At 48.3% G+C, this 23,719-nt stretch overlaps 11 protein-coding genes across 11 annotated transcripts; 7 read left to right on the top strand and 4 right to left on the bottom strand.

Annotated features, from left to right (window-relative positions):
• Positions 1-230: 230 nt before the first annotated feature.
• On the top strand, positions 231-2,298 carry EV420DRAFT_1259999 (acyl-CoA dehydrogenase NM domain-like protein; the record flags this gene model as incomplete). Its single annotated transcript, XM_060466985.1, has 8 exons — positions 231-357; positions 407-605; positions 657-776; positions 826-972; positions 1,028-1,510; positions 1,561-1,594; positions 1,647-1,701; positions 1,754-2,298. 8 exons carry the CDS (start codon positions 231-233, stop codon positions 2,296-2,298), a joined length of 1,710 nt encoding a protein of 569 aa, XP_060338352.1.
• A 2,517-nt stretch (positions 2,299-4,815) lies between these two features.
• Positions 4,816-7,286, top strand: EV420DRAFT_1635339 (uncharacterized protein; the record flags this gene model as incomplete). Its single annotated transcript, XM_060476430.1, has 16 exons — positions 4,816-5,026; positions 5,078-5,232; positions 5,288-5,374; positions 5,427-5,474; positions 5,528-5,545; positions 5,592-5,663; positions 5,711-5,774; positions 5,823-5,863; positions 5,913-5,966; positions 6,021-6,108; positions 6,156-6,520; positions 6,572-6,895; positions 6,952-6,985; positions 7,038-7,089; positions 7,145-7,179; positions 7,243-7,286. 16 exons carry the CDS (start codon positions 4,816-4,818, stop codon positions 7,284-7,286), a joined length of 1,692 nt encoding a protein of 563 aa, XP_060338353.1.
• Positions 7,287-7,979: 693 nt separating this feature from the next.
• EV420DRAFT_1635340 (uncharacterized protein) lies at positions 7,980-9,880 on the top strand (the record flags this gene model as incomplete). The annotated part of the gene is made up of 19 exons (XM_060476431.1): positions 7,980-8,038; positions 8,090-8,171; positions 8,221-8,234; positions 8,296-8,394; positions 8,445-8,454; positions 8,506-8,524; positions 8,578-8,602; positions 8,656-8,681; positions 8,736-8,767; positions 8,819-8,843; positions 8,912-8,923; positions 8,980-8,995; positions 9,047-9,086; positions 9,146-9,246; positions 9,300-9,359; positions 9,419-9,446; positions 9,510-9,567; positions 9,622-9,646; positions 9,703-9,880. 19 exons carry the CDS (start codon positions 7,980-7,982, stop codon positions 9,878-9,880), a joined length of 909 nt encoding a protein of 302 aa, XP_060338354.1.
• A 127-nt stretch (positions 9,881-10,007) lies between these two features.
• EV420DRAFT_445776 (uncharacterized protein) lies at positions 10,008-10,849 on the bottom strand. Its single transcript, XM_060482155.1, has 2 exons — positions 10,239-10,849; positions 10,008-10,180 (listed from the first exon to the last, which is right to left on the bottom strand). The coding sequence occupies exons 1-2, from the start codon at positions 10,727-10,729 to the stop codon at positions 10,135-10,137; spliced, it is 537 nt and encodes a 178-aa protein (XP_060338355.1). The 5' UTR covers positions 10,730-10,849; the 3' UTR covers positions 10,008-10,134.
• On the top strand, positions 10,323-12,219 carry EV420DRAFT_445269 (Diphthamide synthesis). Its single transcript, XM_060482153.1, has one exon. The coding sequence runs from the start codon at positions 10,765-10,767 to the stop codon at positions 12,166-12,168; it is 1,404 nt and encodes a 467-aa protein (XP_060338356.1). The 5' UTR covers positions 10,323-10,764; the 3' UTR covers positions 12,169-12,219.
• Positions 12,220-12,541: 322 nt separating this feature from the next.
• Positions 12,542-13,278, bottom strand: EV420DRAFT_445570 (uncharacterized protein). The gene is made up of 5 exons (XM_060482154.1): positions 13,157-13,278; positions 13,027-13,097; positions 12,906-12,974; positions 12,727-12,849; positions 12,542-12,652 (listed from the first exon to the last, which is right to left on the bottom strand). Exons 1-4 carry the CDS (start codon positions 13,234-13,236, stop codon positions 12,776-12,778), a joined length of 294 nt encoding a protein of 97 aa, XP_060338357.1. The 5' UTR covers positions 13,237-13,278; the 3' UTR covers positions 12,542-12,652; positions 12,727-12,775.
• A 115-nt stretch (positions 13,279-13,393) lies between these two features.
• Positions 13,394-15,356, bottom strand: EV420DRAFT_1259714 (uncharacterized protein; the record flags this gene model as incomplete). Its single annotated transcript, XM_060466968.1, has 6 exons — positions 13,394-13,807; positions 13,833-14,488; positions 14,546-14,615; positions 14,677-14,740; positions 14,808-15,109; positions 15,168-15,356. 6 exons carry the CDS (start codon positions 15,354-15,356, stop codon positions 13,394-13,396), a joined length of 1,695 nt encoding a protein of 564 aa, XP_060338358.1.
• Positions 15,357-16,270: 914 nt separating this feature from the next.
• EV420DRAFT_1259057 (DHS-like NAD/FAD-binding domain-containing protein) lies at positions 16,271-17,238 on the bottom strand (the record flags this gene model as incomplete). Its single annotated transcript, XM_060466929.1, has 3 exons — positions 16,271-16,432; positions 16,479-16,965; positions 17,015-17,238. The coding sequence occupies 3 exons, from the start codon at positions 17,236-17,238 to the stop codon at positions 16,271-16,273; spliced, it is 873 nt and encodes a 290-aa protein (XP_060338359.1).
• Positions 17,239-17,303: 65 nt separating this feature from the next.
• On the top strand, positions 17,304-18,499 carry EV420DRAFT_1502791 (uncharacterized protein). Its single transcript, XM_060471137.1, has 5 exons — positions 17,304-17,604; positions 17,652-17,737; positions 17,788-18,037; positions 18,090-18,200; positions 18,251-18,499. Exons 1-5 carry the CDS (start codon positions 17,332-17,334, stop codon positions 18,398-18,400), a joined length of 870 nt encoding a protein of 289 aa, XP_060338360.1. The 5' UTR covers positions 17,304-17,331; the 3' UTR covers positions 18,401-18,499.
• A 32-nt stretch (positions 18,500-18,531) lies between these two features.
• Positions 18,532-23,166, top strand: EV420DRAFT_446340 (patched family-domain-containing protein). The gene is made up of 7 exons (XM_060482157.1): positions 18,532-18,678; positions 18,733-21,183; positions 21,236-21,455; positions 21,506-22,557; positions 22,610-22,684; positions 22,733-22,896; positions 22,947-23,166. Exons 1-7 carry the CDS (start codon positions 18,586-18,588, stop codon positions 22,984-22,986), a joined length of 4,095 nt encoding a protein of 1,364 aa, XP_060338361.1. The 5' UTR covers positions 18,532-18,585; the 3' UTR covers positions 22,987-23,166.
• Positions 23,167-23,345: 179 nt separating this feature from the next.
• EV420DRAFT_1635346 (uncharacterized protein) lies at positions 23,346-23,685 on the top strand (the record flags this gene model as incomplete). Its single annotated transcript, XM_060476432.1, has 2 exons — positions 23,346-23,563; positions 23,619-23,685. The coding sequence occupies 2 exons, from the start codon at positions 23,346-23,348 to the stop codon at positions 23,683-23,685; spliced, it is 285 nt and encodes a 94-aa protein (XP_060338362.1).
• Between the last annotated feature and the right edge of the window lie 34 nt (positions 23,686-23,719).

A 23,719-nucleotide genomic window follows, 5' to 3' on the forward strand; every position in this document is an offset into this window, starting at 1 on the left:
GTAAGTCCAAAGGCAACTGAATGGGCGAGAAAAAAAGAAAGCAAGGAACTGGGATCTGGGCGCTGACATGTTCGAGAAAGGAATCGTTACATAACTACGATGGCATCTCAGTTAGGCGGCGGCATTATGTATCTCTTCTTTCCTTCCGTTTTATCCGTGCCGGCCTAAAAATGACATCGATCCTAACTTATACATGCTGGCTTTTTCTTGGAAATATTCTTGGTTCCGGTATGTCTAGTCATCGTACGAAAGAACTAGCACAAAGTCGTCTTTTCCAACAGTACCCCCATGATTGGCCTCTGCGTGATCGCATTCGGCTCAGCTATCAACGTGCTCAAGCCATCGGCAAAGCATACGGTAAGTATTCTCATTATTGTCCTGTCTTACTGTAAGTTCATACCGGCAGGTTTCACTCGAGACGATGTGCTTAACACAACCGAAAAATTATGGCAGTTGCATACCGACCCAATCTGTGGCATTGATGGTGCCGCCGCTATCTTGGCTACCATTCAATACAATCTCTGTGCTGGCACCATTGCGCCCTATGCTACTCAACATATCGAAATTTCTGAGACTCTGGAACGCGTATTGTCCTTTGAAGTGTCGTAAGCTCATGCTCGCCGTCTAGAATCGAAGCAGCCTCAAGCCATGTTCAGTGGACAGTTCTTACTCACCGAATTGGGCCACGGGATAGATGCTTTGCACCTCGAAACCACCGCAACTCTTCTACCCGATGGATCCTACGAATTGAACACGCCCCATGAAAGGGCAGGAAAGTCAGTTCCAGTCGACTTCGTCGCTGCTCTTGATGTTGACTTTATGTAGGTATATGCCGCCCACTGTACCTATGGGGTACCCGACTATCGCTGTGGTCATGGCCAGAGCCCTTGTCGATGGTATGGATCGTGGAGTAAAATCTTTTCTCGCACCTATCAATGACGGCAAAATCATGCATCCTGGTGTTGTGTGCAGGTACATCGTCTGTATCGTCCAGACATGACTTGCTAATTAAGGTTGACCTCTGCAGATATCTTTCTCAACGTGGAGGGAACACGCCCCTAACCCACTCCATAACTTATTTCGATCATGTCCGTATACCGGCCTATTCGCTTCTTGGAAAGATTTCTGGGCCAGTCAACCACCGCAGCTCATTTTTCGAGGCAATATGTCGCGTTCCATATGGTACACTTGCCCTATCATCCCTTGGAGTCCCCGCGTTACAAATTATGTCGACCATATGCGCACGATATAGCATGCGTCGGACGGTACTCAACAACGAAGAGATCCAGAAACCTATTATATCTTTCCGCACTCAGCAGGTTCCTATTTTAACAGCCTTGGCCCAGGCATATGTCATGCGAGCGTTATTCGATGCATCTATCAAACTGTTTACAGATGTATCTTTGGACTTTCGCGTCAGACATGCTATTGCGACGGCAACCAAGTCAGTCATGGTTTGTCACACACAAGCGGCTGCCTTGGAACTGGGAGAACGGTGTGGTGCCCAAGGGTACGTATGTCATTTTTATTACGCTCGTCTATCATCTCATGGTCGAGTAGATTATTCGAGATAAATCAGATCTCTTCTATTTTCGTATGTTCCCAAACATTTTTATCAATGTGCACGACATTGAAGTCGTATCTAGAATGATTTTCGTGGAATCACCATTGCCGAAGGGGACCTGCTTGTCCTATCCGTTCGTAAGTTTTCGATGCCAAGTTTCTTAAAATTTCCCCTTTATCTGATTGTCAGGGCTGGCCACGGAGCTCCTCTTGAAAAGGTATTGCGTTCCCGAGAGTCCCAATCCTGAGAGTCTCTTGTCACGACACGAGCTTGGGCTGTTTACGGAATTGGGATCAGTCTTAAAGGCCCATCACCATCGCAGCGAAGAGTTCAGTCGGCAGGTCTTACCCCGATGTCGATTATTTGTTCAAAGCATTGGAGAGCGTATGGCGTACGATGCTGCTGTGGCGTCGGGCCTTGATCCTTGCTTGGTGGACATGTATGTGGTCAGCTGCGTTAAACACGACTCCGCGTGGTACTCGGAAGAGCTGAATCTGTCTCGAGCTCGGGTACAAGCCATGGAAAACGCAGCCATCGAATCGATGTACCCACGGCTCGAAGAGTTCATCGCTAGGACAGAGGTTGAGCCATACATATCGGCGCCCCTGCTGTCCTCTCGTCAATGGGAAGCCTATGAACGTCAAATGACAGTTTACGGCGACTCTCCTAGATTCAAATCTAAGCCTTCTGACGGGAGCAATATTTTATCATTCAGCCGTCAAGCACGGTTGTAGATGTACATCGATTGACAAGCAATCTACTGCCCACGAAATGGCGTGTGGTATATCAGCTCCATGATCCAAATATTCGTTTTTCGATGTCCCCTTAGCCCCGTGATTGGAACCCTCCGGTGCAAGCTTGATCAGAAAAGATGCCAATCTGATGGCGCGTTACGTCGCCATTGATTCGTCGAATGAAGCTAGCCAATCACCCCCGTCTGTCATCATGCAAATATCCGTGTCGCCCAAGAAAGCCAGCTGTATATGTTCAGGTCCCCATCAGTAATAGCGTCCGCCTGGGTTCGATATATTCTGAAGATTCCGTTTACATTTGGACATCACAATCGCTGGAAACCCCCGCAAAGATTGCAGAATAATTCAATTCTTTGGCTTGCCTTACCACCAGATCCAGGGGAAGGCTTCCTAACACCCTTACACGGCCTTTATGGACCATTTCTCTGCCTCGTAACTGGCGCATCGCCAATTACGCGGGAGTGTGCATATGGTAAGTGGAGGAAGAGCGGCATATACGTCTCGGTGCTGAATTAATGAACGGATGGCTTTCCGCTCCACTTCATCTTTACGCAATAAAACCAACTACTTCCTACCAACACTGAGCCGCATCCTATCTGTTCATCAAGACTCGAAACGCGTCATGATCAGAGACGTATGCCTGGTGCTCCATTAACATTGTATGTAGCTGAAATTTTTACTCGCTAATGGGGCCGTCGGGGTTCAGTTCACATGCTTCCTCCAATCAGAAGCGTGTTCAATTATCCGCTTCATGTGGTCTCGTTGGGCCTCGTGCACTTCTATCAATATATTCTGGGAGCTACAGTGAGATGTAGTTTCAGAAACATTTTTATAGGCCAATCTGACCGAACTGTCTAGTGAGACGGGTTCATCACTCAGGTGAAGACGTTCCTGGCTTTCTTATCATTTAACTCGGTGATAGGAACTGACGCCAACTCCAGAACTGTCTGACCAGCAAGCTTCCTGTATATTGTAGCGATCTTCTTTCCACGGCAGGATGGAAATTTTTGAATGGTTGTCTAATTGTGCCTCGCACTCTTTCTCGAAAATCTTCAAGGTCGCCAGCGCCTGATCCACCATGACCATGAAACCCGCGTCGTATTGTGGGCGATATACACCCCTCCATAACGGCAAGTGCTTGAGGTAAAGTCTACCGGTATTCAAGGATTGATATTGTTGTTTTCCATGACGGTCGGGAGCGAAAATACGGCAGGGCTGCGATCTAACAGCCTTCCGATCATAATCGCTGTTTCTTTGACCCTTTCAGAAGGCAATATTGGCCGTCTGTCCAGCATCAGGACTCCGCCGTACAATGACGATTTGAGACCTGTACAACCATTCACTCACCTTGAATGCAGTGTCAGTCCTAGGGTCTTCAGGACCTCACCTACTACCGCCACTGCTTCACCTGCCAACTTATTTTAGAAGCCGTGATAGGTCAAGAGGAACGAAAATCTCTTATTCCTATATCTCGGCGCGAGGCGATTGTACCTTATACATGGTACCATCGGGTGGTAGCCAAGCGCTTTATGGATGGATTACTGGTGTTTAGCGGTGCCGGAGCCAAACAGTGGCCAAAATTATAACCGGCAGAGCCATCTAAGCCTGTAGATTCTCAGAGGACAACTACCTGCATTTTGCGCTCTGATGGAGCAGAATGCATCACCGTTCGTTTCTGGAGCTCATGAATTTACGGGCTGAAGCAATCGTTATATGTACTAGTTATCTCAAGTCCAAATCTAAAGCGCTTCTTACCAGGCGGCGGGCCGCAAGCCTTACGTAGTACTCAGAAAGGTGACATTGCTTTGGCCGTGGTGAATTTATGGGTATATTTATATTCATTTTACCTGTTCATGCCCGCAATCTTAATAACAAGGCATATTCAAGGAGAGGAATATGGATTCGCACGAAGTTCGATAGGAGGTTTCTTGTCTGGTTCAAGCGTGAGAAATTCTGGTAGATGACTAATCAATCAGAACGATACCAGAGCTTTCGATTTTGTGCCGTTCGTCCTTTCTTCTTCCATGGCCCAGACTCATCTCGGCATTTTCCTACTGGAAATGGACCCTCCGATAATTTCAACAATTACTACCTTGCATTCAGCTGCAGATAGCTCTGAATCCTACAAGGTCGACTTGAAGTCCAGTTAGCGCTGTCTAAAAGTAGTCTCACAAACCAGACCAACGATCCGTGGGATCCAAGAATTCATCAGAAAGGTTTTTGTACCTAAATAGGCCAGGCCTGTTATTACGGTACTCATTACGGTGTGTACTGTAACACCGGATTCAAATCTCCCGAAATCGGCGATTTCATCTATCCACTAGGAAGCAACGGCAGTTGATTTGTACCCATCAGAGCATGTCAGTGATCGGTCCTACTTTTGTTTCGCTTCATCTGCCAACAGAAAACAGCCACAGAAAAAGGATGATTAATTATAAATATATCTACGAGTTGGCGAGACCAATTCGTTAGGTGTCGGAGGCTCCACAGTTGCCAACGATGCTGTCCGCCTATCTTGCAAGTTTTCTGTCAGTCGCTACGCTCGCACTCGCCGTAAACGCCTTCCCTTCTTCTGATATATGGCGATCCTTGAACTTTACTCTCGGCGGCAAACTACTGTTCGGAGAACCATTTGCGAAACCTTGTTGGGATTCTGATGCCAATTCCGAAGCAACATGTGCTCTTATTCAAGCCCAGTATTCAAACGAAAGTAAGCGGCGTTCTGATGGTGCTTCTTCTTAGCTCACTCATCCTGTTTAAGCGTATCGAAGCATGACATCAGGAGGCTACGTCAATCCTGAGTGGGAGACCTGCATCACTTCAGGGGACCAGTGTTTACTCGATTATACGGATCCAACGAACGTCGAACCTCTTCGCTCTACCAAATGTAAACGCGGCAGCGTTCCGGCTTATTTTGTAAATTGTTCCCGGATGTCTTAACCGAAAGACCGTTCTCACATGCGAGTGTTAGATAGACGTTCACGACACAAGGGATATACTGACAGGCCTTTCTTTCGCCAAAAGGCACAAAATTTCACTCGTGGTAAAAAATACTGGTGTCAGTGTTGAGGAACCCTCGTCAGAGACTAATAAGCTCATGAATAACCCAGCATGACTATCTCGGACGAAGCAGTGCGCCAGGCTCTTTAGCTCTGTGGGTACGTACATCCTCCGTTATTTTGTGTGGAACTTCATGTTCACGGAATAACAGATACATCGATTCAGAGATGTAAGCATACAGCGTTGAAACTCGGCCTCCCTTCTAACATTATTAGATGTCATATACGCCTGCATTCATACCTGAAGGATGCTCATCCCAAGATTCCAGTCCTGGTGTTACCGTAGGAGTACGTATTTTATGCCGCACACAATCATCATTCTTGACATTCGACAGGCAAGCGTACAATGGTTTGAAGCTTATGCATTTGCTGAAGCAAACAATATCACTGTCGTTGGGGGTGAGCACCACGAAACTGCTTTCTTTTGTCCTTGCTGAACTCTTTCAGGTACAGATCCTTCCGTCGGTGTAGCAGGAGGATGGTTGCAGGTGTGGCATGCATATATATTGTACTACATACACTTCTGAACCTATACAGGGAGGTGGCCACAGCGTGCTTTCAAATACGATGGGCCTTGGCGTCGACCGCGTAGTATGTTTGTTTCGTATTTCGTCTTTCATTTCGCGCTGATGATGATGCCCCTAGCTTCAATTCAAGGTGATCACGCCAGATGGTGTCCTCAGGGTAGCTAACCAGTGTCAAAATACGGACCTATTTTTTGCACTTCGTGGAGGTGAAGCAAATCTTTTCATTTTTCGTCCACATCTCTCACTGTTTCAGGTGGTGGAGGAACGTTTGGCATTGTCATTGAAAGCACCATTCTTGCATCCCCTCAAGTGACAATACAAGCCGCTTTTGTTGGCTATGCAAATCTAAACGCAACCATGCAGAAGCAGGTAGTGGCGACTCAGGTGGAAAATGCCGTCCAATGGGCCGAAGCTGGCTGGGGAGGTGCATCAACTCCTAGTGGTGCCGTCTTCGTCAATCCGAAAGCGGACGAAGAAACTGCGGCGCGCACCATGGCACCTCTCATCAACTTTGTGGATTCTCTCGTTGATGATGGTGCTACAGGTGCATCAATTACTCTGACTACGTTTCAAAGCTTCGCCTCTTTTTATGCAGCATTTCTTCCATTTGTTATATCGGTGAGCAAATATACCTTTCTTTGTCTTGTATACGAAACTGAATTTCTTTAGCCTGTTGGGGTGCCCTTGGCGCTGTCCTCCCGACTTATAAACAAGGCGAATTTCGAATCCGCAGAGAACCGATCTGCACTAGTCGACGCGATCTTTGACGCCCAAAACGCGATTGATACCCTACTCATTCAGTCCACAACACCGGCCTCTGTCAAAGGCAGCGGGACCAGTGTAACTGGCAAATGGCGAGAAAGCTTATATCACGTAACGGTGGTCTCTAAATGGAACTGGAATGCTACCAAGGCGACCAGATTAAGCCAGTTTACCCGAGTTGAAAACGCGATGTCCGGTTTACGCGCCCTGACACCCGACGCAGCTTATTTCGTGCGTGCATGTCTTCCCACCCATTGTATTGGACTTACGTCAACATGACTTGGCAGAATGAAGCATCTATTCATGAACCCAACTACAAGAGTGAGTAACTACCCTCGTTCATGATCCTTGAAATGCTCAGTTCACGATACAGTTTCGTTCTGGGGAGATAATTATCCTAGATTGCTTGAAATCAAGAATCGATAGTGAGTCTCCTGAAACGTACGAACCGGAATCATAGTTGATCTTTCCCACTACAAGCGACCCCGAGCGTATTCTAAACTGCTGGAATTGTGGTAAGCACAAGTCTTAGACTTGCTCCCGTTGACGCCGCGTACTGACAATATACCTACGATCAGTTGGCTTCGATTCACATTCGTCACAATTCAGTTGTTATCCTTAACCCGGTCAGCCGGGCCCAGAGAGTACTTTATCAGATGACCATTTAAATTACAATAGTAAAGATTTTGGTTTGACGAAACTCTACGCACCTCAATCCGACAAAGCCCAATTGATTTTTCCGAAACTTAGTCGAACTTTTCTATTGGTGGGCCCCAATGATAGGTTCAAGGTCTGAGCTGATGATAGTGATTACCACGGTGCTAGAGCGGCAGTGCATCAAGGAGTTCGAGGCATCACACACGGCACTGATCCCGGTCTTGCATGTGTTGAACCGGAATTTCCCCGTTTACGAAATCCAAGCTATCCACCCAATGACCGGTGAGATCCTTCCAAGTCATCATTGAAACGTCAGCGCCCGGGGCTATGCATCACAAACTTTGTTTTCTCGCATCAGGATCATTCGAATTCCGTGGGAGGCGGCCCTAACTGCTGTACCTCTGTGAGGTCACCCGCAAGCATCAGGACCCCGGAAAAGATCGACCTCAGTGAGGTGTGAGGATTTAGTGGTGAGCAGTACTCGTTGTACTGATCCGGAACGTGTTTATTCTTATTACCTTGATGCCTTGTATCATTCATGGCGCTTTCTTGATGGTAGTCCGAAGGCTCATTAAGTCATGCGATTATACATAAGCAAATCCATCCCTGCGGCACCTTGTGTCCGACTCTTAAGGTCATTTCCTTCCTCTGCTCTACGATGTCTTTGTTCGACACCACACTTGGCGCGATTTTCATCGGTCTTATTGCAGGATCAATGTGGGTACCTGTGGCTGCTTTTGGAATGAATCGGGATTGAAGAAAATAAAGCGTCTACGGAATTTCGCTCCTGCAGTTGTACACCTACTGCCTCAGATTTGGTTCTAAGGATGGCTGGTTCTTACAGGCATTTGTACGTGCTATCATTGATTTCTTCCCGCCATGGCTCAATGAGTCTGCAGATCGCCGTATTAATGTACGCAATCGCGAAATCTGACCAACAGATCCGGTACGAAGCTAAACACGTCCTTTTCTAGGAGCGTTGATACATTCCATTTAATTCTCATCTGCCATGCCCTGTACTATTATACGGTCTCACACTTTGGGGACTTCGATGCTCTGGCCGTTTCAACTTGGTGCGTTACAGTCAGAACGCATCTTTGAAACTTGCTAATGAGTTCCTTAGGAGCATTGCTGTACGTTCTCAACCCTCAACTGGGAGTTTTCTCACATGAATATCCTTTTAGACTCACATACCTGTCGGTGGTGAGTACCTGAGGTTTATGATCATCTTCAGAAGTCCTGACGACCTGCAATAGCTATTGCAAGTTCTTTGGTCCAGTTGTATGTTCTATACTTATACCCGACGATGACCGCGTTGTTTACCCGGATTACAGCTTCTACGCCTACAGGGTCTACGCACGTAAGTTACCGGAAGCAAAGTTTTCACCCTGTGCTAATCTACGATCGTTGAAAGTTGGCCGTTCGCTTGTGCTACCGAGTATCATCGTATGTTGAAGACTTCTCCTAATTTGCAAGCAGCCCTGACGCTTAGTCTAGATATTTTTCTCTGTGGCCCAAACAGGTGAGAACGCGCCGCAGTCGTGGATCTGAATTTCAGACGTACTCATTGAATCGTCCGACCTCCCGCAGTCATTGGAATAGGTATGCTAGGGTTTTTTCTCTGATTGTTTACCATGTACTGATCGCGAATTCTTTAGTGCTGGCACTCAAAATGTTGGTGTTTTCCACTGCCGTAACTTGTTCTGATCTAACTCTGCGGACTAGAGCCTCGGTTAAATTTTTCGCCAACGCAAGAGAGAGCATGGTGAGCGGTAAACAAAGATGGAAGATCTGTACGCTAAGATGAATCTCAAATCCGTCCAGCCCTATGGCGTCAGCGCATTGTCCTGCGAGGTCGTATGCGATATAATCATTACCCTTTCAATGGTTTACTATCTCCGAAAAAGCGAGACCGGAATTCCCTCGTCAGTATCGGCTTCTTTTTTGTAGCTTTCCTTCATGTCAACTGTCGCTGTAGGTCAAGCAAAGTGCTGCGAAAGCTGACGCATTATATGGTCAACACCGGAGCTTTAACTACGTAGGTGGATGCTCCTGCTCAGCCGAATTTGCCAAATTGACACCCACGTTTGCTTACAGTGCAATGGCCATCGCAACTGTTATCGGGGTACGTATGCTCATCATTTTTCGGCGCATTGAAAGCGAGGATCATACTCATACATTCTGATAGTGGGCCGTTACCCCTGACGAACTCATCGACATCACTTTCTACGTTGTTATGGTACGGCGTAAGTGAAGTTATCTATCTTATTCTCTATCAAGATCTGATTTGATTATTGCAGTCTATCCGTGCTCGTTCCTTGCCATGTGAGTATGCATTCAGCTAAGAGAGTTGAGCTCACCCATCAAAATCTCGCGAACAGCTTGAATTCCCGAAGTCATCTCCGCAATGTTATGCGGCCCGGAACTGCTGAGACTGTGCATTTGAGTCAGCTCACAAGCGTTCACCGAGATTCCAGCCGGCCTACTACAGATCTGTCAAGTTCAAATTCAAGCGAGGGTGTGAAGTATGGCGGGCCTTTTGCAACACTCAGCGTATAGACGGCCATCTACGGCCTTTCAGGTCAAGTGTACATAATGTAAGCTGTACCACACATGGGAGTTGTATTCTGTTTCAAAATTTCATCACCGGGAATGTTGTAGTTTATGACCATAGGATATTCAATTTTGCAATGCTAGGCACCTTCCATAGATTCTCTAGGATCCAGGTGCAGAAAGATACGCTCGCAGTCGATGAAGAAACGAAGCTTCATAGTCTTCGTCCTAGTAATATAGACACCGATACTTTCACGGAATTAATTTATAGATGGCGCGTCGTCTTCATTTTCCAACTTTTGGTGCCTAGAATAAGTGTCAGTTAATATTAATGAAGAAGGAAGGAATATAACAACGGGCTTACTCTTCAACATACTTCCTTCCGACCAAAAGGGCTTGCATCACACCGCCCATAATCGCTCCGAGAGCAACCGTTCTTCCAGATGTCTGCCATCCCAGTCGATAGAGCGCACTGATGACTGCCGCCGTGCCCGTTCCCGCTGCAATTTCTTTGCCTGGCCATCCTTTCATCTCGAAGCCTTCTTCAATTCCAGCCCATCCAGCCCCTACTATGGCAAGTTTTACACCCTCTTTAACAGCTCCTGTGCTCCCCGCAAGGAGCACTTTATAGTTCTTGGTTTTGTTGTAGAAGTACCATCCTTGAAGAGTTCTCGGAGGACGATGGGCGTTTTCTGCCAGAAATTTTAGGGATGCAGAACGTGTTCCGCGAATGAATCCGAGGAGAGAACCAACAATGAAGAAGGCAGGAGGAAGGACCAAGAGACGAGGAGGTACAGAGAGGTAGATTCGTTTTTTTTCAACGCGATCAGTGTCGTTGTCCAAGTCGGTAGACATGACGTCATCAGAATTGCAGCTCTTTTTCGCCGCTCATGGCCGACGCATCTGCTCCTCGCAAACGAGTCCGTCCTCGAAAATTCGTCGGTTCTACCAAAGCGCCTTCGTCGTCGTCGGCAGTGCCATTGAATAGCGTTCCGCAATCGTTGCTAGAGAATGAAGCCCTCAACGCCTCCATCTCTGCACTACCGAGCAACTACTCGTTCGAGATCCACAAAACTCTAGCCCACATCCAACGGCATGGCTCCACGATGGTTGCTTTGCAGCTACCAGAAGGTCTGCAGATGTATGCTTGCGCTATTGCAGACATCATCGAAAGATTTTCTGACGCGCTTACCGTCGTTCTCGCCGATGTAACATATGGCGCGTGTTGTGTAGATGACTACACCGCCAAGGCTTTGGGCTGCGATCTGTTAGTGCACTATGGACACAGCTGTCTTGTCCCTGTGGATGTAACAACCGGTATACGGACGCTGTACATCTTCGTCGAAATCGCCATCGACGAGAAGCATCTTGTCGAGACGGTGCGATTGAACTTACCGGATACCAAGAACCGATTCTTGGAGAGTTTGGAAGAAGAAAAGGCTGCTGGGGACGCCATTACCAGTGGTCTTAAGCAGCATCTCGCGATCACCCATGATGGTGAGAAGAAAGAATCGAAGGAAGAAGAGTCGGCTGTCGGTGCACCCACCAGCCTTGCACTGGTCTCAACAATACAGTTCGTGTCTGCGCTCTCCCGTCTGAAAGAATCTCTTTCTTCACCATTGTTGAACCCCTCTTCACCTAATCTATGGCCTGGTCCCTACGTCGCGACAGTACCGCGCTCTCACCCTTTATCTCCAGGAGAGATCCTCGGATGTACTGCTCCCCGCCTACCAGATGCGCCCGATGCATTCATATATCTTGGCGATGGCCGCTTCCATCTGGAGGCTGCAATGATAGCCAATCCTGGTGTCCCTGCATTTCGGTATGATCCATACTCGAAGAAACTGACCAGGGAGGGATATGATCATGCCCGGATGCGGGATACACGGTCAAAAGCTGTCAAGACTGCGGAGGGCAAGGGGACGTGGGGTATCATACTGGGTACACTAGGAAGGCAAGGGAACCCAGGACATCTCAAAGCCATCTCATCGCTCGCTTCTTCAGGAAGCCAGATATCCATAACTCCAATTCCCATTCTGCTCTCAGAGCTCTCACCAGCAAAGCTGGCCCTATTCAATGATAGTATTGATGTCTTTGTGCAGACATCGTGTCCACGGCTTTCTATTGACTGGGGAGCAGCCTTCGCGAAGCCTCTACTGAGCGTATATGAGTCAGGCGTCGCGCTTGGGAAGTGGGGCGGATGGTGGGAGGACGGCGAGTACCCAATGGACTTTTATGCGCGAGGTAGTCGATGGGTTGAAGCTAGGAAAATGGGGGAATTCATTACGACGTGACGACTATCTGAACTTTCTCATTTCATGAAGATATAATCAGGATTTCACGCAATGTACGACAAATACTGTAGCGGTAGTGCACCCATTTGTAGCAAAGACACTCAAGACAATGAATATAGAGATAAAATGGTTGTAGCGGGAACATGAACATACTGGCGAGCGTAAATAATGTTGTTGACATGCAGACCCAAAGATCCGAAGAAAACACTCCCATAGAATTGCTGTTCAAGCCAACATAGCATAGAATAAAGTAATACCACTGAGTATGCCTCACGGATAAGCCATTTCCTAACGAAATTCCCTGCCAATATACGACGGGTGCAACTGTTATCCAATCCACCGTACGGAATACTAACGAGAATCCCGTTTAATCCTTCCACATGCTTCCGGCGGTCCTTTGTCTGCTGCTGACAGTAATATCGCGGAGAGCGCGGGGATGATGGCTGATGATATATAGACGACCGGGATGGTGTAACAGAGATCACTGGTGTGGTACATATGTACAGTGCGCAAGACAGATGAGCGCAAATGAAAGAGATGGAGAAGTGATAGTCGGACAGACTGATTGACAAGGGCGTCGAGACTCGAGAATAGTCTTCCAGGGCAGTCATTCGAACTGTCGGTTCAGATACGCTCGTACAGCATCCTGAATACTTCGACGGGCATCGGCAGGCAAAGACTCTACGAGGAAATCATCAAAAACAGCTTTTGGTAGAAAGATATAATAAGACAAGTACTGTGCGCATTCATGTTGAGGTCGGTGAGCATATCGTGAATTGACAGTGGGTTCATCTCGTTTGCAAGCTCTATCAGTGAGTTCAGTACAACAGATACACACAGATAATGTACTGCACGCACTCCTGCCCGAGCTTCTGAGTTGGTCTGTCCAGCCGCTTTCGTCCAGTTGTGCTGTGAACATGGCCTTGAGCCTAGTGATTTAGTTAAGCTGTAGCTCCGACATTTGGTAGCATACGGGAGAAGCGAATACCTTTGCCACTCTCCTGTCTCTATCATACGCTGAAGAATCTGCTTGAGGTAAACGTCAACGTCGGCAGCGGGGCCAGCCATGACGGTGGTAAGTTACTAAGGAACCGCCGCCGGCGCGGTACCGTGATTATTCGCGATCACCCGCCGGCCTTACTCCCGAATATTTTGACGGCAAATACATGGTGTATAACTAGTAGCTAGTGATTAATTTACATGATTATCAGTAAGTATTCTTTAATTAGTGCTCTGTCCCGCTCATAATCGACGATTTATGACTACGAAGCGAATATCGACTACTTAAAGACCGTACAGACGAGAATGACGGCCGCTCCCAAAGTTTGTGCTTATATCGTCGCGTATAATGCGCAGAAAAGGATCCAACACCCCACTCATACACCCCCAGAGTCGAAGGATTGCCCGCTTCGTCAAGTCCCACCTCATATTCTCCCACCTGCCTGGGTCGAATTCCCTTGATACTGCGCCAAGAGTCCTGCGAATATCGCAATGTGAATTTTCGTAAGTGCGGATTATCATGAATGATCTGGATAGCAGTGTTCAGCATCTTTCCGTCCTCGTGTGAGTGCAGTTTCGTTAATATGAAAGATTCCAGATGAACGGACTTCGTATCCTGAATGGCCTGCGAGAACTCCTTCTATATTCCATACTCAGAAGAGAACACTCTGAAATACAGAGAGTGAACTTACGACGTCGAAGGAGGGGTATGTGTAACATGTCAAATCCAGATGCGAGAGTTGGGGGCAAGAAGACAAGAGATCGCGTAATAGACTCCCGTGGTCGTGATCTATCTTAGCATTGAATGATAGGTCGAACCATATACCCAACGATGAAAGCGACGTCAGTGATTCAAGAATAGAACACAGGTAAGGGATTGACGACATCGAGTACAAGAGGGAGGTCAGGGAAAGACTTTTGATCAGGGAAGGGTTAGGAAGCGTAGCGACGTATTTCAACGTCCCTGTGAAGACCTCAAGGTAGGGAAGCGCCATTGGGGGAAGAATCAATGATGCAGGGAAATTATCTCCCCCTGCATATTGCAAGTTGAGTTTCTGAAGCGAAGGGTGTGCGAGCAAGAAATCCGTGAACGTGGGTTCTTTGATCCAGGATACACGTTGTCGTTTCCTCGGCTGGATGGAGAGGTCGCCTAGAGTAAGACACCTGAGACGGGGCCACCGTCCATGTGTTATGTGGCGGATGTCGAAAAGTCGTGGTGATGGTGCTGCTCCACCAATAGCTAGTCTTTCAAGATGAGGACATCGCTCAATGATCATTTCCCAGAATCGTTTCGGTATTTTCTCGATGTTGGGAAGGGTGTCTAGAACGCCAACACTTGGGTTAGAAGTAGGCTAGAATCATAAGGACAGTAACAAACCCGGTACCCAAGCAAGGGATCGTTTCTTGACTATGAAGGAGAATGACGTAAGATCGCTGAAGTCATAAAGCTTTATTTATCAATTGTAACCGTCAGTGTTTGAAACTAGCGCAGACTGAATTAGAACCCACATTACTAGCCGGATCCAGCTTCTGCGTTCCAACGCTCGTACCGACACTCTTCAGTAAAGGACATCTAGATGAATAGCCCAGGCGTTAGTCGGGTTTTCACGGCAGACCCAAGGTAAGAACTAAGTACTCACGAATTTCGTAAAACAAGCCATAAATAATCGTCGGGCATTTCAACGCCGTCCCAAAAGAATGTGTGAAGCGATGGCATGTAGCGTATGGCACGTACGAGTAGGTCGACTACCTCGGATTCACTTAGTGCAACGTCCATCGCGGTCCATTCAATATTGTTGGGGTGAACGATTAATTTCGTAACATGTCGAGCCATATCAGGATGCTTCAACAGCATGCTTAACACCACCTCGCACTGTCTGTTGGTCTTGAGATCAATGTTGCGGTACAAACGTGAGACTAAAAGTGCACGCATGTTGCGAGACTAAGACGAGTGATCAGCGACTACAACATACTACCAACTTCAGGACTCAAGTACTCACCGTTAGGCTCAGGTGTAAGATGTCTCGGAGTAAAGGTATTCTCCGGGCGATTTCTTGAAAAACATCTGGTGGTAGTCTCTCGATTGAGGCTAGAAGCTTAGAGGAGTGAGAACCAGGAGCAGCCTTTGTCAAGAAGAAGGCTTTGACTCGCGATATAGATCGTGAACGTGAGGGAGAAAACACACCCATGGTAGCCGGAGAAGTGCCTGGAGTGAGGGGTGGGGCTTTATATCTTTCTGGAGTCCAGCCGAGATTGAATGATTAGCTCGGCGCAGTTCCCTCCGCGACTGTCTCAGATTGTGAGATTGTCGGCCAACCGTGATGGTCATAGCTCATACTTGATACTTGAACAAACTAGGATGCTGATGGTGCTAATGTCCTCGCATCCCGAGTCGACGAAGTAACTAATGGTTGGCCGTCTTGACGAAATGTAACGTTGTTGAATATCCCCATAGGGTTCGGACATCCGCCAGTGGACTCGGGGCAAACCCCAAGCAGGAAGCCACAAAAACATTTAGTACTTCAGTTTGACGAAGTTCCAAAGGTAGTTTTTCGCGTTTGAATGGCTTGCCTGTAGGCGGGGAAAGATGTCGAAGTTGGGTTCCAGGCTCTCCCCCCCATGACGACCGGGCCAAGCGAAGTTCGTATCTAGAGCTTCTTGTTTCGATTCGTAAGGTCAACAGAAGAGTAAACAAAGAACGAAAGATGGTGGATATAGAACGGCAGCCGCTCACAAAGCGCCGATGACGGTGGATGTGGCAGGCACTTGTGCCAATTGGACTCTGCTCGCACCAACCACCATTGGGAAAGTGCACTTGGGGACGTTTCACGAAGTGGAGACAAATGAATTTGGAGCCGAAGAATCCCTCCCTTATCTCTTAACCAAATTAATGAAGACGCTTGGACGCTGCGGAATTGCCTATTGAAGACTAACCAGGTCAGAAGATAAAATTATATTCTGAACAAAGCAAATAGATATGCTCCTGAGGATTCACGAGACTGAAAACCAAAGTAGTACAGAGCGGTAAAGGTCCCGTTCATTAGTGCAGGTGACATTGACCAAAGGCTCGAATATTCACAATGCTGTCTGTGTTCTGCATACTCTAGCCCTTGCTCAAACCGAGAGCTTTAGGTACTGTCTCTTCGCACGGACCAAGGAACAAGAAGTTAGCATCCTCGTCCCCGTCACTGCGGTCAAGATTAAAGACTGCAACCTGACCACCGTTCTGGGACACCGCTTCAGCATATCCAGCAGCAGGATACACCTGTCCTGAGTCAGTAAGATAGGGTCCATGCGGAGTAGAACCTCACCGTTGAGGACGTCCCAACCACTAGACATAAATCTGCCTCGGCGACTAGCTTGTCGATGACATCCAGGTAGAGTGGCATTTCCTCGAACCAGACTACGCCAGGTCTCGCCAATGCGTTGCACTTTGCACACCTCGGGAGCTCAGCTGTTGAGATATCGGGATCCATGGCGTTTTGATCAACGAGCTCTTCCACGCCCTTGAGTCCCTCACAGATCGGAGAGGATCGGTCAAATTGTATATGGCCACATTTCTTAGAGGAGCATTTAACGTCAAAGAGGCGCCCGTGCATTTCGAGTATGCGGGGTTGTGGTTCTTCTGGCTCCGAAGGATTGGAGGAAAGGGCATCATCGAGAGCGACGACGCTCAGGCCGTCGACATTCTGAGTGATTAGGGTGAATGTCGAGTTGGGCGCATAGCGAGAACGTATGGACGATAAAGAGAATTCGGCAAGGGCGCGATGGGCAGCATTGGGTTTGACCTTGAGCGCGCTATCTCTCGTCTATTCACATGGATTTTATGACAAAATGGTGCACTCACACTTCCCTCCGATAATGATAAAACTGCCAGACAAGTGAAGGGTCGCGCTTGAAAGCCTGAGGCGTGGCAAGGGTCATTGCATTGTATTTTCGCCAGAGTCCACCGGCGCCGCGAAAAGTTGGAATTCCTGAAGCTGCAGAAAGCCCTGCACCTGCTACAACGATGATATGTTCAGCATTTGAAAGGACTTTGCTGAACTTTTTGTAATCTGAGCTTGGCGGCATATGTAAGTGAGAGTGAGAGAATATTCAATGCATGACGTCAGCGGAACCATCTAGGCTACTCTTGACAAAATCCAACGTTTCCTATTCGCTACTATGAAAACCTCTCTTTGTTCCGTCTTCCTAGCATTGGGTCTCCAAGATTATTCTGGTTCCTACCTTGACTGCCCTACTCAAGTCTTCGATACGACACCCCTTCTGAATATTACTGTCCCAATGGTGTCCACCCAGGAGCAAATTCGGTCTGCTATAGATGTGTTCGAGTCTGCTGCTCAGGGTACCAAGCCTGCCGACCTCTTTGAGATGCAGAGCTGGATGATGGGTGGTGCCCATGTCAGCCTTGGCTATGGTCTACTCAGTCTCTACGAGGTTCGTGGGCTCGCACTTATTTCGCTCGCTGACTAACACGGAATCAGCAAGCGGAAAACATTCAGCCCCAGGATGTCCAAGACTTTGTAGGATATTCGCTGCAATGGGTAGCTGCAATGGAAGAGCATCACGAGTATGCTTTTCCTCCTTCACCATTTATTCCGTTGGCTAATGTGTGTATAGTCACGAAGAGAGATTTTACTTGCCCATGTTCCCATCTAAATTCGCCTCTACCTCTGGAACAGTCATCCACGACGAACATAAATCTTTTGCTGCTAATCTTCAGTCTATGCATGATTACCTTGTTTCTTGTCTGCCCAGCGGTGCGACCTATGGATACGGCTCAGTCGCTGGGGAGCATGAACAACAGTCATTTGACGGCAAGAAACTGAAGGAAATAGTAGATGGTATGATAGAGGATTGGTGCAAGCATGTAAGAGGTATCTCCCCGTGTATGCAGCCAAAGTACTGAGCTGCTTTCTTAGATGACTAACGAGCTAACTTACCTCTCATCGTCAAATCTCCGTGAGTCTGGTTTGACTGAAGACGAACTCAAGAAAATTGGTGCTGAGACGGCAGCGCACATGAAATCTCAGGCATGTCTTCGACATTTATTCTGTCAGCCTTCTCTCACTCTAAAATTTAGCCTAAAACCACGTTCGGTGTCTATGTTGTGATTCACACGCCAAGCTCTTTAAGCTTCCCGCCTATGCCTGGTTTTGTCAAGAATTATATCATCCCTTATCTTTTGTATCTTCCCTACCGTCGTTTGTGGAGATTCGCGCCAAAGCTTTAAGCTTTAAATTCGATTTATCTAGTTACTCTGTCTGTATGTTATTGGATATTTGATACTTTTGTGGAGTATGCGTCAAGCTGGGATCGATCCACTTTAGTCCACGTGGGATTTACATACGCGCTCACGCGTCTTGCTCTTGCCTTCCACCACACTGTCATTGTACGGTGCTCGACATTACTGCCACCATGGCTGGGAAATGTGCAATGCGGGATACCTGTGGGAGGAAGGGAATGTTTGGAAGGGACCTACCATGTCCATATAACGGGCCTCCAGTCCAAGTGCGTCATCACTGCCTCTGCAGCCGGGAGCCAGCTAATTAGCAGGACCCATAGCCAGATAACCGTGACCTCCTCACCTCTGTTTGCGGCGCTGACTTCGCTACAGGGCCCACATGCTGTACCTCCGCCCAGCTCACGACTCTCCGGGACAATTTCGCCCAGGTCACCGGCCTCATTTCCTCCTGCCCTGCTTGCTTGAACAACTTCAAGTCTTTCTTTTGCACCTTCACTTGTTCTCCAAACCAAGCATCCTTTCTGAATGTTACATCTACTCAGTCGACCACGTCCGGCACGGCAGTCGCTTCCATAGACTTCTTTGTTGGGGATACCTTCTCTCAAGGTTTCTTCGACTCGTGTAAGAATGTCCAGATGGGGGCTACCAATGGTTTTGCCATGGATCTCATTGGAGGCGGGGCGAAGGATTCCAAGGCGTTCCTCAAGTACCTTGGGGACGAGAAGCCGATTGGCAGTCCATTTCAGATCGACTTCCCCCCATCTTCTGTCGAGACCCCCGAAGGAATGGAGAGACTCGACCCTCCACCACGGAATTGCGCATCCACTGACCTTGGTAGTAGGTGTTCCTGCATTGACTGCCCCGACATATGTCCATCTCTCCCCGACATCCCAGCTGCCGCCACGTGCAATGTAGGCGCTATTACGTGCCTATCATTCATTCTCATTCTCGTGTGGTCTCTGTGTGTGGCAGGGTTTTCGGGAGGTACCGTTATAGGAAGAACCATCAGGAAACGGAGAGAGAGAGGTTACGAGAGAGTTGCGCTAAGTGCAGAGACAGCTTCGCTTTCACCACGGTCATATTCACGAGGGTTGATTGGTGCCGGTTCTCTGGCGCAGTATTTGGATGAGAATGAAACCGGAAACGGGCTGCGTATAACAACGGAAGAAGATTTGGGACGAGGCGCGTCGTTATTGGATCCCGTGGAAACCGCACAACCACGCCAGTACAAACTGAACAACGTCCTGAGGCGGGGGTTCTACCGGCTCGGACTTTGGGCAGCTTCCAGCCCATGGCTGACTTTCTTCATCTTCTTCACTCTTGTCGGACTGCTCAACATTGGATGGAAGAGCTTTGAGATCGAAACAGACCCAGTACGCTTATGGGTTGCCCCTACTTCAGAGAGCAAGATACAAAAGGAATATTTCGATGAACATTTCGGCCCCTTCTATCGAACGGAACAGATTTTCATCACTACTAGTGGTGAAGAGAAGGGACCTGTTCTATCCTGGGACCACCTGAAGTATTGGTTTGACGTCGAGACTGATATTCGCCGGCTGAAATCCCAGGGTGGATATACACTTGAAGACGTATGCTTCAAGCCTGCCGGCCCTGAGGGGGCTTGTGTTGTTCAATCTCTTGCTGCATGGTTTGGGAATGACTTAAGTGGGTACGACGAGAATACATGGGAGGAACATCTACAAGGATGTGCCTTGTCCCCCGTGGAGTGTCTCCCGGATTTCCAGCAGCCGCTTGCACCACAGTATGTGTTGGGTGGTGTTCCATCGGACGAAAATGGTCGGAAAAACTACCTCGGTGCAGAAGCCATGGTGATTACTTACGTGGTTTCACATGCGTCTGGTGTGGAAGAATGGGAAGAGCTTCTTCGCGCCTACCTCGTTGGTTTGTCTGAACGGATCGGGGAGGAGGCCGGTCTGGAGCTGGGCTTCTCAACGGGAGTGTCACTGGAGGAGGAGATAAATAAGAGCACAAACACGGATGTGAAGATCGTTGTGCTTTCATATGTCGCGATGTTCGTCTACGTATCGTTGGCATTGGGCAGCGGAGTTCGCACAGAAGAAGAAGGGGTGATTTCATCACTTGTCAGATGGGCAAGGAACTTCCCTGGTCTGTTCAAACGAGGCGCATCTGGCGCAATATCGATTGACTCGCGGACCACGCCACGATGGTTGCCTAGACTCCCACGGACACTGTTCACTGCATCCAAGTTCACCCTTGCGCTGTTTAGCATATCCCTGGTCATTCTGTCGGTCTCATCATCTGTGGGATTCTTCTCCGCGATCGGTGTGAAGGTTACCTTGATTATTGCGGAGGTCATACCGTTCTTGATCTTGGCTGTTGGAGTGGATAACGTCTTCATCCTCGTACACGAGCTGGGTAGACAGAACATGCTTCATGGGCCTAATGCTGGGCTATTAGATGGAGGTGTGTTGTCGTCCGCCACCGATTCTAACTTGTCGCGTGGGGGTCACTTGTCGCCTTTTGATTCTTCGCATGACGAAGTGGATGCTGCGTCGGTTCCTTTGTACTTTTCTGCAGAGGAACGAGTGGCACGGACTTTGGCGAAGATGGGTCCATCGATCTTACTAAGCTCAATAACGGAGACTGTTGCCTTTTCATTGGGTGCTATAGTACCCATGCCGGCAGTGAGGAATTTTGCGTTATATGCCGCAGGGAGTGTGTTCTTAAATGCATTGCTCCAAGTTACGGTGTTTGTCAGTGCTTTGGCGCTGGATTTGCGGAGATCTGAGGTATGTTTCTTTGGGGCTTTGTATGGAGTGCTGTTATTGAATGGCATTCTAGTCTGGTCGTGTTGATTGCTTCCCGTGCATCAGAATTCCGAACCGTATCGAGCTACTGGATGTTCCCAGCGACACTGGACTGGGAAAAATTGCACGGTTCATAAAGAGACATTACGCGCCATTCTTGTTGAAGCCTGCCGTGAAGGGCACTGTCGCTCTCGTGTTCTCCGGCATATTTGTGGTTTCTGTTATTTCAATGCAGCATATACAGCTTGGTCTTGGTGCGCTGGTTTTCCGTCCCATCTTGTACTGCGTCTGATATATGGTGCAGATCAGCGTCTTGCACTGCCATCTGAATCATATCTCGTGCCATACTTCAATAAGCTCGATGAATACCTTGACGTCGGCCCTCCCGTCTACTTCGTTTCGACGGACATCAATGTAACCCAGCGATCCGGGCAGCAGGCGCTTTGTGGTCGTTTTACAACATGCAACGAGCTTTCCATCGCCAACATCCTCGAAGCCGAACGCAAACGGCCTGAAACGTCTTTTATCTCTGAGCCTAGCGCCTCTTGGATAGATGATTTCCTTGGATGGCTAGATCCCGCTAAGGAGTCATGCTGTCGGGTGCGGAAGCGAAACCCCGAAGTGTTTTGCAATGCGCGGGACTCGCCTAGATTGTGCCAACCCTGTTATGAAGACAAGGAGCCTGCTTGGAATATTACGATGCGGGGGCTTCCGGAGGGCGACGAGTTCATGAAGTACTTACGCCAGTGGCTTATATCGCCCACAAATGAAGAATGCCCGCTGGCTGGGAAGGCATCATTTGGTACGGCGCTATCACTGAGTCAACCTGACGAAGAAGGACAAGGAGCCGTAGTGGCGTCACACTTCAGGACGTTCCACAAGCCACTGAAGTCGCAGGCGGATTTCATTGATTCTTTCGAAGCGGCTCACCGTGTTGCTGATGACATTTCGGAGAAGACGGGATCATACGTCTTCCCATACTCACTGCATTACGTCTTTTTCGACCAATATGCGCATATTATCGCCATAACTCAGGAAGTCCTTGGCCTTGGGCTGGGCGCAGTGCTATTGGTAACCGCGATCCTTCTGGGTTCATGGCGGACGGGAATGATTGTCACGGGCGTGGTGGGGCTTACTGTGGTTACAGTCATGGGTGTGATGGCTGTTTGGGGCGTCAGTTTGAACGCCATCAGCTTGGTGAACTTGGTCATTTCGCTAGGCATTGCGGTGGAGTTCTGTGCGCATGTAGCAAGAGCGTTTATGAGTGCAGGTTCAGGTCTTCCGGTAGATCACCCTGCGGGGCAGAAGGAGCGAGACGAGAGAATGTGGACGGCCCTAGTTGATGTCGGGCCTTCGGTGAGTACGCAATTTGGTCGGTAGCAATGCTTTCTAACGAATCCATCCTCAGGTTTTATCTGGGATTACATTTACTAAGCTCATTGGAATGTGTGTATTGGCCTTAACACGTTCAAAGCTATTAGAGGTCAGGCATACTTCGATAGACAAGTGCACTTGCTGACTCCTTTGGCAGATCTATTATTTCCGCATGTGGCTCACGCTCATTGTATCGGGTGCTTTGCATGGGCTGGTGTTGCTTCCTGTAATTCTTAGCGTGGCGGGAGGGCCAGGATTCCCTCTGCAAGAGGCAGACGAGGAGTGGATGACGAATGCTATAAGAAATGATTATGAATATGCGTAAGTTGCTTGCCGCTGTGATGTCTCGTTTACTCAACTGTTTTTCGCAGGCCTTTCTTGGCCGATGATGATTCGGTCGCTAGTGATTAGATCTGTTTGTATTGAATTGCTATACGGACAGCTGTGTATCCTATAATGGCATCTGCAAGTAATTTATTGACTGGTGCATAGGCGATCTCCCGAATTACTGGGCATGCATTAAATTAGATGCAACCAACGCGTTTCATCTCGGGCGCTTGCTCTTTCATGGCGGCATCCCGCATATCACCCACACACACACTAGCACCACTGCCTACCTGAACGTTGGGGAAGGTACTGACTCAGTGACTAAGATCGTGGCTGACTGTCTGTCGTTCGTTGTCTCAGTTTCTTACATCTATACCACCTCCATCACCACCTCCTGTTTTCTTACACCCAATTCCGAAAGGCGTTCTCACAATCCATCTCATATGCCTCATATTCATCTTCCCCAGGAGGTCTACGGTGGAACGGGTGACATCACAAGTGATGACGAGAAAATAGCCGACTACCGCGATTGGCAAGGGGTTCTAAGAGACAGCGTGGCGATAGCCATGCGATGTCTTGAACGACGGCCCAACGAGGGTCCTTATCTTGTCGCTACCGGCGTAACTCCCCAGATCTTTGATGAATGGTCATATAATGATTCGTGGGTTTGGTTCCCGCGTTTCCTTTGACATTGCTGATAGTGGTCTCTCTCGTAGCGCTTACAAAATGCTCTATGATCATGACTCCCAGTCGGTCTTTTCGTTCCGAGATTCAACACCATAGCACGAAGCAGCTACAATGCAGTTCCTAGGTGCAT

The sequence above is a fragment of the Desarmillaria tabescens genome (genome assembly GCF_030435595.1).
Source record: "Desarmillaria tabescens strain CCBAS 213 chromosome Unknown EV420scaffold_2, whole genome shotgun sequence".
Taxonomy (NCBI): Eukaryota; Fungi; Basidiomycota; class Agaricomycetes; order Agaricales; family Physalacriaceae; genus Desarmillaria; species Desarmillaria tabescens.